Below are 15,119 nucleotides of genomic sequence, written 5' to 3'. Positions count from 1 at the left end.
CACAAGGAGACCAAACCTCATGCAAGGATTCACACCCCAGCGTCTCCACATCAGATACATATTTACACCTACACACACATCTTCTCTGCACAGAGGCGAGAGATGAGGGGAGGAAAATGAATGTCCCGACTCATTTATCACACAGCCCCAAAAGTACAGATGAATCCAGTGATGAAAATCTGTCCTGAGAAATGTCAGGAAGATATTAACTCCAATACATCAAAGTGGAAGCTGCAGTCTCCGAGCCGGGCCGACGCTCCCAGCCTGTAGCTTCGGTTAAACAGGATGGGGGGAGGGTGGGGGGGGGGTGGGGGGGGGGCGAAATTCAAGTCAACTCTGACCGTTTGTCACATGCAAACGAGTAAATAAAGACTCCCGAGTCGGTTTCCATGCGGAGATTAACATCGGAAATGATGCAGAGCGAATTTCATTAGTGCGCAAATGCCATTCTTTAGATCTGTCTGATCCCAATGAAGTGTGAGAGTGAGGGAGCAAAGGGGGAAGGAAAAGAGAGAACGAGGGAAATTGCCTTTTTTCATGCGGATTTCAATAATCGTTTCCCTTAACAAAATACGGCAGACTCGTCCTAATAAGTAAGTAAAGGCTCAGTGGACAGAGTGAAGCAGCACAGACGATAATGGAATTGAGATCTTTCCATGCCTCCATGGGCGTCTTAATCGTCAGACGGAGAATCTCAGATTATTAGTATTGCAGGGCGCCTAAAGTGGGAGTGTAGCTAGCTGGACTTGTTTTAAACGCAGAGCTTGTCTCGTGTGTGTGTGCGTGTGCGTGTGCGTGTGCGAGGGGTGGATCAAATCCCTTGTTTATTTGGCAGCCATGCAGCACCAGCAGAGGGATACGTTTTCAATGCAGCCAATGGGGACCGTGGCAAATCTATAACTTCTGCTGTTCTCCACTTTTTCATCTCTCCCCTCTACGTATTATGCGCAAATGTTTTTTGCATCGATTTTATTTGTTCATAAATATTAATTCTGAATGTCATACATGTGTGATTCATTTGGTAAAAAAAAAAATATAGCTTTCTCGATCTTCAGCCAGCCAGGATTTATTGGCTCTCATTGCCATTGTTATCGCAATACCTATGCAGTCGTCTGTTTCAACATCGGCTGCTCTTCACGACTTATTACAGGCGCCGGAATTTTCCAGCCACTGTGGTTCATTAGAAGTGAAATTGGACCGTGTGAGAGGGAAGGAGAATGTGCTTTTAATCTGAAAAGGTCAAAGTTCACGTGCTATTCTGGAGATTCACTGCTCAGCCACGTGGAGCTGGGGCTCTGTGCGAAGACGATGTAAAATTAAACGAAGACAAAGTTCGGGAGCGTGCGGGGCGAACCTTTGATGAGAATCAGGACCCTTCATTTGCAGCCTTTAATCAGTCCAATGAGATCAGACTCACATGTGAGTCTAAAGGTGGTGGGGAGGGGGAGTGAAATGGTGATTAGTATTGATTACCAATGTGCATGTGACCCTGCAGTCGGCCCCTGCATTCTTAAATCAACCCAAATTATTGGATTTACTAATTTCATGCTCGGGGAGAAGTAGCCGGCGACATGAAAATGCCTCCACAATGAGCGGCGCTCCCACCGGGGGGGCCGAGGAAATTGCAGCGACGGGGAAACGTCGAGTCTTTTTGTGCAGATGTGTTGTCGTGAGGGCTGGAATTAACCACGCCGCTTTAAGTCGGGGATGATAATTATACTGGCTGGGTCTACGGGGAGTAAAGGTGATTCGGTAGTGTTCTTTCCTCAAATTCGCCGAGCGATGGCCTCAGCCTGGATGTATATGCGTGTAATTACTTGCAGTTAAGGAAGAAAAGAGGTCCATTTAGGCGGGAAAAAAAGATGCCCAATTACATGTATACACAATTAATATGCCCGTGGGAAATTGAAATTTTCCTTCAAATGATAAGATTAATTCCTAATTATGGCCACACACACACAGTTAATCTACTTTAGCACTAAACCACAATGCAGTGAACGTGTGAGAGGCAGGAGTGGACAGCCTGTGATGGAGGGAATCCGTGTCATTGTGGACCCGGTGAACCCGGACACCCGGGGATGCGACGGTGCTCTGCCGCCATCTGCTGGCTCTGATGTAGAATATATAAACACCACGAGAGTCTCTGGGAGAAACAACTGATTCACTCTGATCCTGTTTTTCTCGATTAGAACAATTCTGAACCACTGTTAAATTTGGATCTGCACCATATTGCACACACTCACAAATATTAGTCCACTAAACATGTCTGGTTTATTCATAAAGGGCAGATAAAGAGAATTTGATGAATATGGTAAAAGACGCCCTATCTCGCAAGAAAGTGAGAAATCTTTCCTGGATCCACACCAAAAATTTACTGAATTCTTTCTTGGCCAATGTCCCATCTCCCATTAAGTTTCATGGAAAACTGTTCAGTTGTTTTTGTGTGATCTTGCTTACAAACACACAGGGGAGAAACATAACCCTCCTGGTGGAGGCAAAGCTGCATATGTACGTCCTGCACTCATATCTGACTTCTTCAGGTTTAGTGATGATGAGAAAGATCAAAATGGAAATGATCTTCCTTCTAGTACTTCACTCCCTCCACTCCCTGAGACGTCCAGGTGCTCAGGCTCTGGATGAACTGAGCACTTTCCCTTATTCTTCTATCATCTTCACATATTGAGTCAAAGGACAAAAAAAAAACTGTAAATATGAGTTGATGATCTTACGACTTAAATGAGATGTTCAGTGATTGAACTGGTTGATAAATGAATCAAGAGAAATAAATCCAGGGACACTACTCAGCAGGTTACACTGTCTGGTTTTAATCTGTGGGAAACATTATTCTCTGACACATCTATCTTGTTGGTGCAGTTTGACAGACAGCTACTCAGTACAGCAGTGCCGACAGTTATATATATATATATATATATACCCATGATTACAAGCAAAATAATAACAATGTTATAAAGATAAATATTAGTTTCTGTGTGAAGCGCAGCACGCCTTTCTCTAGACATGTAGCAGTAAGACTGCGTCAGTCTGACTGAATATACAGAGCATCTCACTGGTTCTAGGCAGACACACACACACACACACACACACACACACACTCACACACACACACACACTTGTTGTATAATGAAAATAAATTATTATAAGAAACTGAACTGAGATATGTGATGAGAGGGTGAAAGAGTGATAGAGTGAGAGAGTGAGAGGGTAACAGGGTGAGAGAGTGAGAGAATGAGAGAATGAGAGAATGAGGGGGTGAGAGGGTGAGAGTGATGGGGTGAGAGAATGAGAGGGTGAGAGAGTGATGGGGTGAAAGAGTGATAGAGTGAGAGGGTGAGAGAGTGAGAGAGTGATGGGGTGAAAGAGTGATAGAGTGAGAGGGTGAGAGAGTGAGAGAGTGAGAGAGTGATGGGGTGAAAGAGTGATAGAGTGAGAGGGTAACAGGGTGAGAGGGTGAGAGTGAGGGGGTGAGAGAGTGAGAGGGATGGGGTGAGAGAGTGATTGGGTGAGAGAGTGAGAGGGTGAGAGAGTGAGAGGATGAGAGAATGAGAGAATGAGGGGGTGAGAGGGTGAGAGTGATGGGGTGAGAGAGTGAGAGGGTGAGAGAGTGATGGGGTGAAAGAGTGATAGAGTGAGAGGGTGAGAGAGTGAGAGAGTGATGGGGTGAAAGAGTGATAGAGTGAGAGGGTAACAGGGTGAGAGGGTGAGAGTGATGGGGTGAGAGAGTGAGAGGGATGGGGTGAGAGAGTGATTGGGTGAGAGAGTGAGAGGGTGAGAGAGTGAGAGGATGAGAGACTGAGAGAATGAGAGAGTGAGAGAGTGGGGGAGTGAAGGGATGAGAGAGTAAGAGGGTGGGAGAGAGAGTAAGAGAGTGAGAGAGTGATGGGGTGAGAGAATGAGAGAATGAGGGGGTGAGAGAGTGAGAGAGGATGGGGTGAGAGAGTGAGAGTGAGAGGTGAGAGAATGAGGGGGTGAGAGATTGGGGGACTGATGGGGTGAGAGGGTGAGAGAGTGATGGGGTGAGAGAGTGAGAGTGAGAGGGTGAGAGAATGAGGGGGTGAGAGATTGGGGGAATGAGAGAATGAGAGAATGAGGGGGTGAGAGAATGAGAGAATGAGGGGGTGAGAGAGTGAGAGAGTGATGGGGTGAGAGATTGGGGGAATGAGAGAAAATGAGAGAATGAGGGGGTGAGAGAATGAGAGAATAAGGGGGTGAGAGATGAGAGAGTGAGAGGGTGAGAGAGTGAGAGAGTGATGGGGTGAGAGAGTGAGAGTGAGAGGGTGAGAGAATGAGGGGGTGAGAGATTGGGGGAATGATGGGGTGAGAGGGTGAGAGAGTGAGAACTTGTGTCTGTGAGAAGATAATAAAACATCAGAATGAAACATGTTAACGTTTTTAAATGTTTGTATATTTGCATCTTTTATTGTGGAAGCAGCTGAAGCGTCACATGTTCAAACTGAAAACAAAAACAGAAAGTTCCAGAAGAAACAGGACGTCTTTCTGTTCTTCTGTTAAAGAGTTCTTTAGTTTAAATATTGATATAATTAATATTGATTGAACACATCTACTGAAGCACGCTGAGCAGCAAGCCTTGGCCTGGCTCATCTTGCAGTACCAGTCTGTACCTCAGGGAGAGAGAGTGTCCAGTCGACGACAAAGAAGAAGAAAGGAAACACGAAGAAAAATGTCAGAAATAAAAAAAACATAACTCATTAATAAAACAGTATGTGATGATAACGTTAGCAAACAGCTGGTGATGCTAATAGTAGCTCTATAGCGATGCATTCCGCTCAGACATCATGGTGAGTGATGACATCAGCAGTGATGTAATCATACTCTTCAACACACGGGGTCATCTCCATGGAAACGGCTGATTTGTTTCTGTGGACAATTTAACAAGTTCAGGTGTGTGTTACTGTGTGTGTTACTGTGTATATATGTGTGTTACTGTGTGTGTGTGTATATGTGTGTACCCGTCATCCTGCTGCAGCACCTTGACATCATGATGACGGAGCAGATGCAGAACAGACAGACGACCACCAGGAGGCAGAAGAGTCTGAACACAGAGGAGGGAGGAGGGGTGGAGCTGTGGAGAGACCACACTGGTTCTGTTTATTTTCAGCTTGTGTGTGTTAAGTGAAAACAGGAAGTGATGTCACACACCTGCGACCCTGAGCCAGCTGTGAGGAGATTCATATGTTTCAGTAGAACATGAGTAATTCCCTTCGTCCGTCCGTCTCACGTCTCTGACGATCCACTTTTCCTCTAGTTCGGAGGAGAGGTAGACCTTGTCCCTGAAGAAATACGCTGTCTCACAGTACCCGTTTTTGCTTTTACAGCGAAGTGTGACATCATCCTGTGTGCACAGGAAGTGCAGGGATCTGCAGGATAACTGGATCATCTGAAGAGAAGGATACACCCACAGGTAAACAACAAACAAACAGTTGTCTTTGGACGCTGTGTGAAGACTGTACCTCGGACACTGATGTTGACCTGTTGACTCTTTTGTCCATCGCTGGTTTCACACCAGTAAACTCCGGAGTCTGAACAAGATAAATGTGGGAAGCTGCAGGACGAACCATTCATCGTCTCAAAGTTCTGTCCACATCCACCTGTCTGTCCTCCTGCTGTCCTCTTCATTATCTGTCCACCTGTCTGTCCTCCTTCAACACAACTCAGAGACACTGAGTCTTTATGAAGAATGCTGGAGGTTTGGACTGACACTCAGAGAGACTGAAGGAGACAGTTAGTTAGTTAGTTACAACAGTAGTTACACTTAGTTACAGATAGTTACAATATTAGTTTACAGTTCGTTACAATATTAGTTACAGTTACAGTTAGTTACAGTAAGCTCACCTGCAGAAACTGTCAGTCCAGACAGCAGCAGCACAGACAGCCCTGTAACAAGAGGTCAGTGAAAGACGTTGCACACCACGGTGGTCAAACATGATGTCATCACATATGTCCTGGGACAGTAACAGAAAGACCCTGTGTCCTCTGTCCACCTGAGGACTGCTCAGACTATATATATATAATATAACAAGAAAGAATAAAACAGCTGAACGAGACTTTTCAATTTGTCACAATAATGTCAAACAAGACACAATCTACTGAGCGAGGTTTTACGTAATGGATGAAGGGATGGATGGATGAATGAAGGGATGGATGGATGAATGCAGTGTGTGTTGGACTCACCCAGCAGCAGAGACACAGACTTCATGTCTTCTCGAGGACGACTGAGCTGCAGCTTCACTTCCCTGTTAACAACCTCAACACGTCACGAACCATGTGTCCAAAAATATGTCGACACACGAGCAGCTCACTGGTTCACCAGCGTCTTCACCTTCTCTGTCAGACCATTGTCAGCTATGTGATAGTGACCATGGTTTGATTCCCAGATGTGACGACATGACACACTTACACACGTTTTCCACCAGGAACTGGTTGAGTAGGTATTTAATTATTAATTAGGATCATTCATTTTGTACACATCTCAGTGATCTTTCTCTGTCACGCTTTAATAACTTGTTGTCACAACATTTTTTAGAATATAGGACAAGGTGGTGAATATCTCTTGTGTGTTTCAAGGTCTTCTGAACAATTTAGGTTATCAACTACCAGTAGATGTTAGCAGGTGTTAGCAGGTGTTAGTAGGTGTTAGCAGGTGTTAGCAGGTGTTAGCAGGTGTTAGCAGGTGTTAGCAGGTGTTAGTAGTGTTAGCAGGTGTTAGTAGGTGTTAGCAGGTGTTAGCAGGTGTTAGCAGGTGTTAGTAGGTGTTAGCAGGTGTTAGTAGGTGTTAGCAGGTGTTAGTAGGTGTTAGCAGGTGTTAGCAGGTGTTAGCAGGTGTTAGCAGGTGTTAGTAGGTGTTAGCAGGTGTTAGCAGGTGTTAGTAGGTGTTAGCAGGTGTTAGCAGGTGTTAGTAGGTGTTAGGTGTTAGCAGGTGTTAGTAGGTGTTAGCAGGTGTTAGTAGGTGTTAGCAGGTGTTAGCAGGTGTTAGTAGGTGTTAGCAGGTGTTAGTAGGTGTTAGCAGGTGTTAGCAGCCACCAGCGGATGTTAGGGACATAACTTCAGCTGTGCACCTTAGCGTCATCAGGTGTTCTGACCTTGTGTTCTGACCTTGTAATCAACGATACAGGATGAGGGTACCTGAGGCTAAAGGTAAATGTGACTGGCTACTGGCTTGTATGGCAGCACTATGAAAGTACTATGAAAACCATGTGGCCGCTCAGTAGATCAGACATCGTTACCTCTATGTCTTTTTAAAATAAACACTGTCCCATTTAGAACATAGGACAAGATGGAGAATACGTAATGTATATTCAGCCACACTAATTAATGCCTCCCGCTAGTTGATGTAATCGGATGTTAGTGACCAGCGGATGTTCGGGACATGTCTTCAGCTGTGTACCTTAGTGTCCTCAGGTGTTTCGGCCTTTTAATCACCAGACACCCTCTTCTGAGGCCGGCCCCCCACAGGTTGATCTGGGTGCAGGTCTCTAGCATCCTGGGCCCAGTTGGGATCTTTCCTCCTGATCCAGAGCCGGTGGCTGCAGCGTTCTGCAGTGTGTGATGTTTCTGTCATGGTCTGGAGCAGGACCGGTCCATGGATCCCAGATCTTTGAGCAACCTGATGGTGGATGTTGGAATGAAACTCCTGCAGCCAACCTTCACAGGTCAAACTATTGCTTTCCAGTCTCGATGCTCTGCCTCAAATCCCGTGTCTGAATACCGCACCCTTTCCCTCTTATTCAACATTATCCTCACAGGGTTCTGTCAGTTCTACCAAGCAGACGAGGAGCAGGGTGTTGGACCAGAGCATCAGGTCAGATCTTAGTGACAGTATGTGATGGGACTGTGAGCCGCTGGCCCACGTCCACCAACATCTCCATCTGACCACTCCTGGTCAGTGGAGGAGTCCTCGTTGTCACACCTTACTAACTCGTGGCATTAATTTGTTCCAAACATTCAGCAACGTATGAATATGAAGTTCTGACCAGAAGACAGTGAGGTAATAATATTATTCATTACAACAGCACCAGGTCACAACAACAACCACAGGTATTGGTAATAGCTCAGCAGTGGTAACAGATCTGGATCCTACAGCTCTGGACTCGGAGAAGGAAAAGAATAAACTTGACGAGACAGAAATCAGGATAACAACAGGCAGATAAAATTCATTGGTCGGATTGATCCGCCATCAGAGGAGTTGGATCAGTGAAACTGCTTCTTCTATTGTTGATCGTTTCATCTTCACCCAGGATTCCATCTGCAGAGGAGACGGAGGACAATGAGACAGAGGACAATAAGACAGACACAAACCAACAACAAGAGACAAACTCTGACCTTTGACCTCAAGCTGCACAGTTTTCTCTATCAGGAAATGGAGTCCCTGATAAAACACCCTGCAGCTGTAGGTGTTGCTGTCTCTGACTGTGGGGTGTCTCAGGGTCAGACTGAGGTCACCGGTTGTCAGGGGGTCTTCACTCATCTGTGTTCGACCTCTGTAATCCTGGTGCTGTTCTTCAGGCACATCAGGGTCGATACAAAAAACATGGACTGTTTTTGATGGTTCAGATTCCTCAAGCAACCATTTCAAGGATGAGTCCTTAAGGTCCGCGTGGTTTTGAAGGGCAGCTGGACAGACTCCGCCCCTGAATCCACCTCCACCTTTAGGACTGAGAGGACAACAAACCACACGGTCAGCTGTACAGACCTGCATCTGCAGCACCGACCTTTGACCTGTGTCTGCAGCACTGACCTTTGACCTGTAGCTCCACTTGTTTTCTCCCCAGGACTTGTCCGTCCCTGCTGATGGTGCAGCTGTAGGTGTTGCTGTCTCTGACTGTGGGGTGTTTCAGGGTCAGACTGAGGTCACCGGTTCTCAGGGGTCTTCACTCATGTGTGTTCTGCCTCTGTAAGCCTGGTGCTGTTCTTCAGGCTGATCTGACATGTTCTGATACACGTGGACCTTCATGTCGCTTCTGTCCATCCACTCCACTTTGTCGTCCTCGGACAGGTCAGCTGTGGTTTTGAAGGGCAGCTGGACAGACTCCCGCCCCTGATTCCACCTCCACCTTTAGGACTGAGAGGATAAAAAGCACAACGTCAGCAATGCAGATGACTGAGTTGAAGAGAAAGCTGAAGACCAGAGGGTGAGAGGGGACAGAGATCTGGAAACCAAACCCAGGTGTTGGAGATGATCAGTGCTACAAATGCTACTGTGAATATAACGATATTTGTTTCCATCAAAACAAATGGAACTGAATTTTAGAAGTTGTTACGTGGAAGTGATCAGATCAGTTCTGTGGGTGCAGCCTGTATTTGTTGCTGAGGTGATGACATAGGTAAACTGATGATGTGGCTTCCCAACGTGGAAGTGAGAGAAATGGAGGTTGACCATCTGTGAAGTATCAGTGCAGGTCTCTTCAGTTGCTCTGGTCACAAACAGTCACATGACGTTCTCGGATTTGTCTTGTGTCGTGTTGCGAGGGAGTAAAAGACTGAAATCTGATGTGTTTGGTCAGAGTGTTCCCAGAGAGACAATCTATAGAAATAAGTCTGAGGCTTCATGTGTTGGTTCATAGTTTCCTTTGATCTGGTAGTTTTGGTTTCACATTGTAATTTAGGGACTAAAGAATTCTGTCTGACATACGTACGTCCTGTCGTCATCACCTACGTGGGCGGAGTCTACCTATACTTGACTCTGATTGGTTTGCAGACGGCGTCTGACCTGGGCTGTTGTCAGTTGGGGGGGGAATAGTCTTCTGTTTGAATGGAGAACATGAATGAAGCGCTTCACTTGGTTGCCATGGTAACATCATGATGGTATCACTTGCAGCGTCAGTACCTTCAGGTGCAGTACTCCACAGTACGACAGTACTCCACAGTACGACAGTACTGCAGTACTCCACGTACGACAGTACTCCACAGTACGACAGTACTCCACAGTACGACAGTACTGCAGTACTCCACGTACGACAGTACTCCACAGTACTACAGTACTGCAGTACTCCACGTACGACAGTACTCCACAGTACTACAGTACTGCAGTACTCCACGTACGACAGTACTCCACAGTACTACAGTACTCCACAGTATGACAGTACTGCAGTACTCCACGTACGACAGTACTCCACAGTACTACAGTACTGCAGTACTCCACGTACGACAGTACTCCACAGTACTACAGTACTGCAGTACTCCACGTACGACAGTACTCCACAGTACTACAGTACTCAACACCAAATGAACGTCCTCGTGAAGACTGCAGCTGCTTCCCCTTCTTCTTCTTCTTCTTCTTCTTCTTCTTCTTCTTCTTCTGTTTAATTCTGTCTCTACTTCCTGTGATTGGTCCAAAAGTCCAAACTGTCCAACAAAGTGTTTTCACTGCAAACCAACAGAACCAGGTTCAGTTTGATCCAGACCCAGAACACCTCTTCTGCTCTGAGGAACCTTACCCTAACCCTAACTGAAGAGCCTGAGGCTCTGAAACAAACAAGTTGTGAACGAGCCCTTAATTAAATTTAATTTCAACATCTAAATGTGTTTGGATCTTATTTAAAAAATATATATTTCTTCTCTTTTTTCTGTGCAGACTTAAATCTGATTACAAGTTGGATATAAACAGATTTGGAGTAGCAGTTCCACAACGTGTATAAAACACATGTTCAACATCAGTCAAGAAACCCGTCTCACTGTGTCTGCAGCACCGACCTTTGACCTTTGACCTGTGTCTGCAGCACTGACCTTTGACCTGTAGCTCCACTTGTTTTCTCCCCAGGACTTGTCCGTCCCTGCTGATGGTGCAGCTGTAGGTGTTGCTGTCTCTGACTGTGGGGTGTTTCAGGGTCAGACTGAGGTCACCGGTTCTCAGGGGGTCTTCACTCATGTGTGTTCTGCCTCTGTAAGCCTGGTGCTGTTCTTCAGGCTGATCTGACATGTTCTGATACACGTGGACCTTCATGTCGCTTCTGTCCATCCACTCCACTTTGTCGCCTTCAGACAGGTCAGCTGTGGTTTCGAAGGGCAGCTGGACAGACTCCGCCCCTGATTCCACCTCCACCTTTAGGACTGAGAGGATAAAAAACACGACGTCAGCAGCAGCACATTTTTCATCAGTTCAATGTTTTAAGTTTTGTGTATTAATGAGGGGACGGGACCTGAAGTGGAGAGTGGCTCCAGGTTCACCTGGTTGGATGACTCGTGTCGACCTAAAAAGACATGTTCAACACCACACAAGGAAAAAACAATTACACTACAAGTCACTCTTACTACTTTGTCAAATGTCACATCAGTATCTCACATTACTACAAGTTAAATGTAGAGTTTGAGATGAAACAGCTGGACATTAAGTTCCAGTTCTGATGTCTCCACAGACCAGAATAACTGCTGCGATGAAGACCAGATCAGTGATCACCTGGGTGTAAAACCAAGACACACAACCATCCAACAACGGGAACTCCTGCTGAGCAGCAGGAGCCTGAAACCAGCACTAAATCCTCACCTGTGGAGCGAGAAGGAGCTTCTGGTGGTGAACAACATGGCTCTCCCATGTAGACTTCCCGAATGTAATGGCCTGCTGAGGAGCTCAGCAAACTGAGGCCAAGGGTCCTCAAGACTTGTTCGGTCTGACAAAGGTCAGAATCACTCAAAGACAAAGCTGAACCGTTACCACATGGACTTCCACCAAAGCAGGTTCCCATCTTACCAGTGAGAAAATCGATACAAGTCCCAAGATACCCAGCAGTCAGGCAACCCCAAAGGGAGCCGTGAGCCTCTCAACAGAAGACCCCTGGAGGTGAGAACATCTAAAAACCATCAAGTGTTTCCAAGAAGACACATGAGGAGAAACCTACCCCGACCTCTGAGCAATGGAGCTGATCTCTTATCAGTAACCTTACTCTGCCCTGAGACTAATCTTCAACCCCTTCAACCAGCAGCTGAAGAGTTTTCCTGGACCCCAGTGGACCTGAGCAGCCTCCCCTGCAGGACCAGCTCCCAGGCCGGTGAATCGTTGGTTTGGTCTGTATCTGTAAGCCTTCAGAAAACGAGTACAGATACAGACGAATGAACGCAGAGTGCGGAGAGAAGGCTCCGTCTTTTTACTGACACGTAACTATCATGCTGAGCTTAGCTTAGACAGTAGGTCTGACCACGAAGCTTCTCAGGCTTCACCCGAAGTGAGGGACTGGGCCAACAACCTCCTGCCTCTCGTCAGGCGGTCAGGCCCCACATGTTCACAAACCCCCCCGTTGACGATCATGACTGCCCCCCCATCGGGTACCACAACAACTGTTCCTATGTTGTGTCAACTGTTGTGAACTAACTGAAACCACCAGAGGGTGTCACCCATCACCAGCAGACCTGAGGAAGTACACACACACACACACACACACACACACACACACACACACACAGGAGGGTAAATCGACTACCTTCTCTGTCTCTTCTCTTTTTCCAACAAAGAAGATGAAGATGAAGATGATGGCGAGAACAACAATCACTCCCAGGGGAACGAGGACCTCGACCAAAACTGACGATGATTCTACAGTCGACAACAACAATTCAAATTGAATTAAAAGAAAGTCAAATGAAAAAGATTACACATTTACTCTGACCTCGACCTCTGACCTGTTTCTACAGGACCTCTGACCATCAGTGGAACCAATGTCCGGTTCAGGTCTTGTCCCTTGTGTCTGGCAATGCAGGTGTAGCCGTCGCTGTCGCTGACGGAGGGTTTGGTCAGAAGGAGGCTGAGGTTTCCGCTCTGCGGAGCGTCGCTCCTCATGGATGTTCGGTTGACGTATCGCTGGTCCTGTTGCCTCAGGTCGTCGCCGCTCTGCTTACGAGCGTGAACGATGGAGCTGCTGCGCTTCCACAAAACTCCATCCACCTGAGAGACATTAGGGGAGCAGGGCAGCAGGACAGACTCCGCCCCCTCATACACCTCCACACACAAGGCATGCTGGGAAACTGTGAGGACACAGACACGAGACATCATCCGCCAATCTCTAGGAAACTGCTCCTCCTCCCTCCTCCCCTGTTCACCTCCTCCCTCGTCACATGTTCACCTACTTCCCTGTTCACCTCCTCCCGTTCACCTCCTCCCACCTCCCCTGTTCACCTCCTCCCTTCTTACATGTTCACCTCCTCCCTCCTCCCATGTTCACGTCCTCACCTACTTCCCTGTTCACCTCCTCCCGTTCACCTCCTCCCTTCTTACCTGTTCACCTCCTCCCTTCTTACATGTTCACCTCCTCCCCTGTTCACCTCCTCCCTCCTCACCTCCTCACCTCCTCCCCTGTTCACCTCCTCCCTTCTTACCTGTTCACCCTCCTCCCCTGTTCGCCTCCTCCCCTGTTCACCTCCTTCTTCCTCCCATGTTCACGTCCTCACCTACTTCCCTGTTCACCTCCTCCCGTTCACCTCCTCCCTTCTTACCTGTTCACCCTCCTCCCCTGTTCACCTCCTCCCTCCTCACCTCCTTCCTGCTCCCACCTCCCCTGTTCACCTCCCCTCCTCCCCTCTCACCTCCTCCCCTCCCCACCTCACCTGTTCACCTCCTCCCCTGTTCACCTCCTCCTCCTCCCATGTTCACGTCCTCACCTACTTCCCTGTTCACCTCCTCCCGTTCACCTCCTCCCTTCTTACCTGTTCACCCTCCTCCCTGTTCACCTCCCCACCTCCCCACCTCCCCTCCTCCCCTCCTCCCTCCTCACCTGCTCCCACCTCCCTCCTCCCCTGTTCACCCTCCTCCTCACCTGCTCACCTCCTCTCTCCTCCCACCTCCCCACCCCCCTCTCCCTCCTCACCTGCTCCCACCTCCCTCCTCCCCCCCTCCCCACCTCACCTGTTCACCTCCTCCCTCCTCACCTCCTCCCACCTCACCTCCTCCCACCTCCCCACCTCCCCCTCACCTGCTCCCACCTCCCTCCTCACCTCCTCCCACTCCTCCCACCTCCCCACCTCCCCCTCACCTGTTCACCTCCTCCCTCCTCACCTCCTCCCACCTCACCTCCCCCACCCCCACCTCCCTCCTCACCTGCTCCCACCTCCCACCTCACCTGTTCACCTCCTCCTCCTCACCTCCTCCCACCTCCTCCCCTCCTCCCTCCTCACCTGCTCCCACCTCCCTCTCCCCTCCTCCCCACCTCCCCCCTCACCTGCTCCCACCTCCCTCCTCCCCTGTTCACCTCCCACCTCCCTCCTCCCCCCTCACCTCCTCCCACCTCCCTCCTCCCCTGTTAACGTATTTTCTTACCGAGCAGGACGATCACGAAGCCGTTAAACCTTTTCATCGTGAGCAGGTGAATTCGTACGTTGATGACGTGTGAATACAAACTTTCACTTTCAACAGGAAGTCTGCACTTCTGGAACTTTACTTCACAGTAAAAGCATTTAATCTATAAGTCTTGTTTGTTAAAAACTGAATCCAAGACATTTTATTTACAGCACAGCTCCCATTTATTTTGAAAATCGATTTGCTTCCTGATCAGCCACACCTGCTCAGGTGACAGAGAGAGAGAGATGTGTGCACACTAACTCGCCCAGTTGTTCTCCAACCAATCAGAGATAGACACATCCGTGGTCAAACTGTTTCTATGGTAACCACTGTGTCACCTGACCTCCACCCACACGAACCTGGAAGTTGAGTTAAGTATATAAATAATACAGTCAATATAAAATAATAAATATAAATAATAAAGTATACCAATAGAACTGTTTATAAATAATAAAGTCTATGAATAATAAAGCTAAATAAAGTATGTTTACAGGAATCGGCAGGTGGAGGATGTGACGTTAAGAAGCTTCCTGATGACGACGGTGTGTGTGTGTGTGTGTGTGTGTGTGTGTGTGTGTGTGTGTGTGTGTGTGTGTGTGTGTGTGTGTGTGTGTGTGTGTGTGTCTCCTGGCTCATCACCTCCAGACACACATCACACTTGAAAGTAATGTCCTCTGAAGTCATGGAAACACAACTGTGTGTGTTCCCTAGGAACCACAACAGGATCAAAGTTACCTTTACCACACAGAGGAGAGTGTGTGTTGGAAAGCTTCCACCTCTGGTATTACACATGTTCATATCCTTTGCACTAATCCTCTTATGT

At 47.7% G+C, this 15,119-nt stretch overlaps 1 protein-coding gene and 2 long non-coding RNA genes across 3 annotated transcripts in view; 1 reads left to right on the top strand and 2 right to left on the bottom strand.

Moving 5' to 3' along the window:
* Nucleotides 1-8,035: 8,035 nt before the first annotated feature.
* Nucleotides 8,036-8,897, bottom strand: LOC117751963. The gene is made up of 3 exons (XR_004611951.1): nucleotides 8,774-8,897; nucleotides 8,359-8,690; nucleotides 8,036-8,281 (listed from the first exon to the last, which is right to left on the bottom strand). It is a non-coding gene; the product is annotated as an uncharacterized LOC117751963 (long non-coding RNA).
* Nucleotides 8,898-8,905: 8 nt separating this feature from the next.
* Nucleotides 8,906-12,551, bottom strand: LOC117751962 (butyrophilin-like protein 8). The gene is made up of 4 exons (XM_034569026.1): nucleotides 12,450-12,551; nucleotides 11,175-11,225; nucleotides 10,762-11,085; nucleotides 8,906-9,097 (listed from the first exon to the last, which is right to left on the bottom strand). Exons 3-4 carry the CDS (start codon nucleotides 10,991-10,993, stop codon nucleotides 9,033-9,035), a joined length of 297 nt encoding a protein of 98 aa, XP_034424917.1. The 5' UTR covers nucleotides 10,994-11,085; nucleotides 11,175-11,225; nucleotides 12,450-12,551; the 3' UTR covers nucleotides 8,906-9,032.
* A 2,415-nt stretch (nucleotides 12,552-14,966) lies between these two features.
* Nucleotides 14,967-15,119, top strand: part of LOC117751964 — a 2,163-nt gene continuing 2,010 nt past the window's right edge. The window contains exon 1 of the long non-coding RNA XR_004611952.1: nucleotides 14,967-15,119. This exon is cut by the window's right edge and continues 651 nt beyond it. This is a non-coding gene — a long non-coding RNA (uncharacterized LOC117751964).

Source organism: Hippoglossus hippoglossus, chromosome 18, assembly GCF_009819705.1.
Source record: "Hippoglossus hippoglossus isolate fHipHip1 chromosome 18, fHipHip1.pri, whole genome shotgun sequence".
Taxonomy (NCBI): Eukaryota; Metazoa; Chordata; class Actinopteri; order Pleuronectiformes; family Pleuronectidae; genus Hippoglossus; species Hippoglossus hippoglossus.
Note: the sequence above shows the minus strand (reverse complement) of the source record. Positions and strands in the feature narration are given on the sequence as shown.

What these genes read in the sequence shown, in the direction of transcription:
- LOC117751962 (XM_034569026.1), bottom strand. Translation starts at nt 10,993, where the DNA reads ATGGACAGAAGCGACATGAAGGTCCACGTGTATCAGAACATGTCAGAT. An exon ending in AGTGGAGCTACAGGTCAAAG is followed by an intron (nt 9,098 to 10,761) that starts GTCAGTGCTGCA and finishes TTATCCTCTCAG; the next exon opens with TCCTAAAGGTGGAGGTGGAA.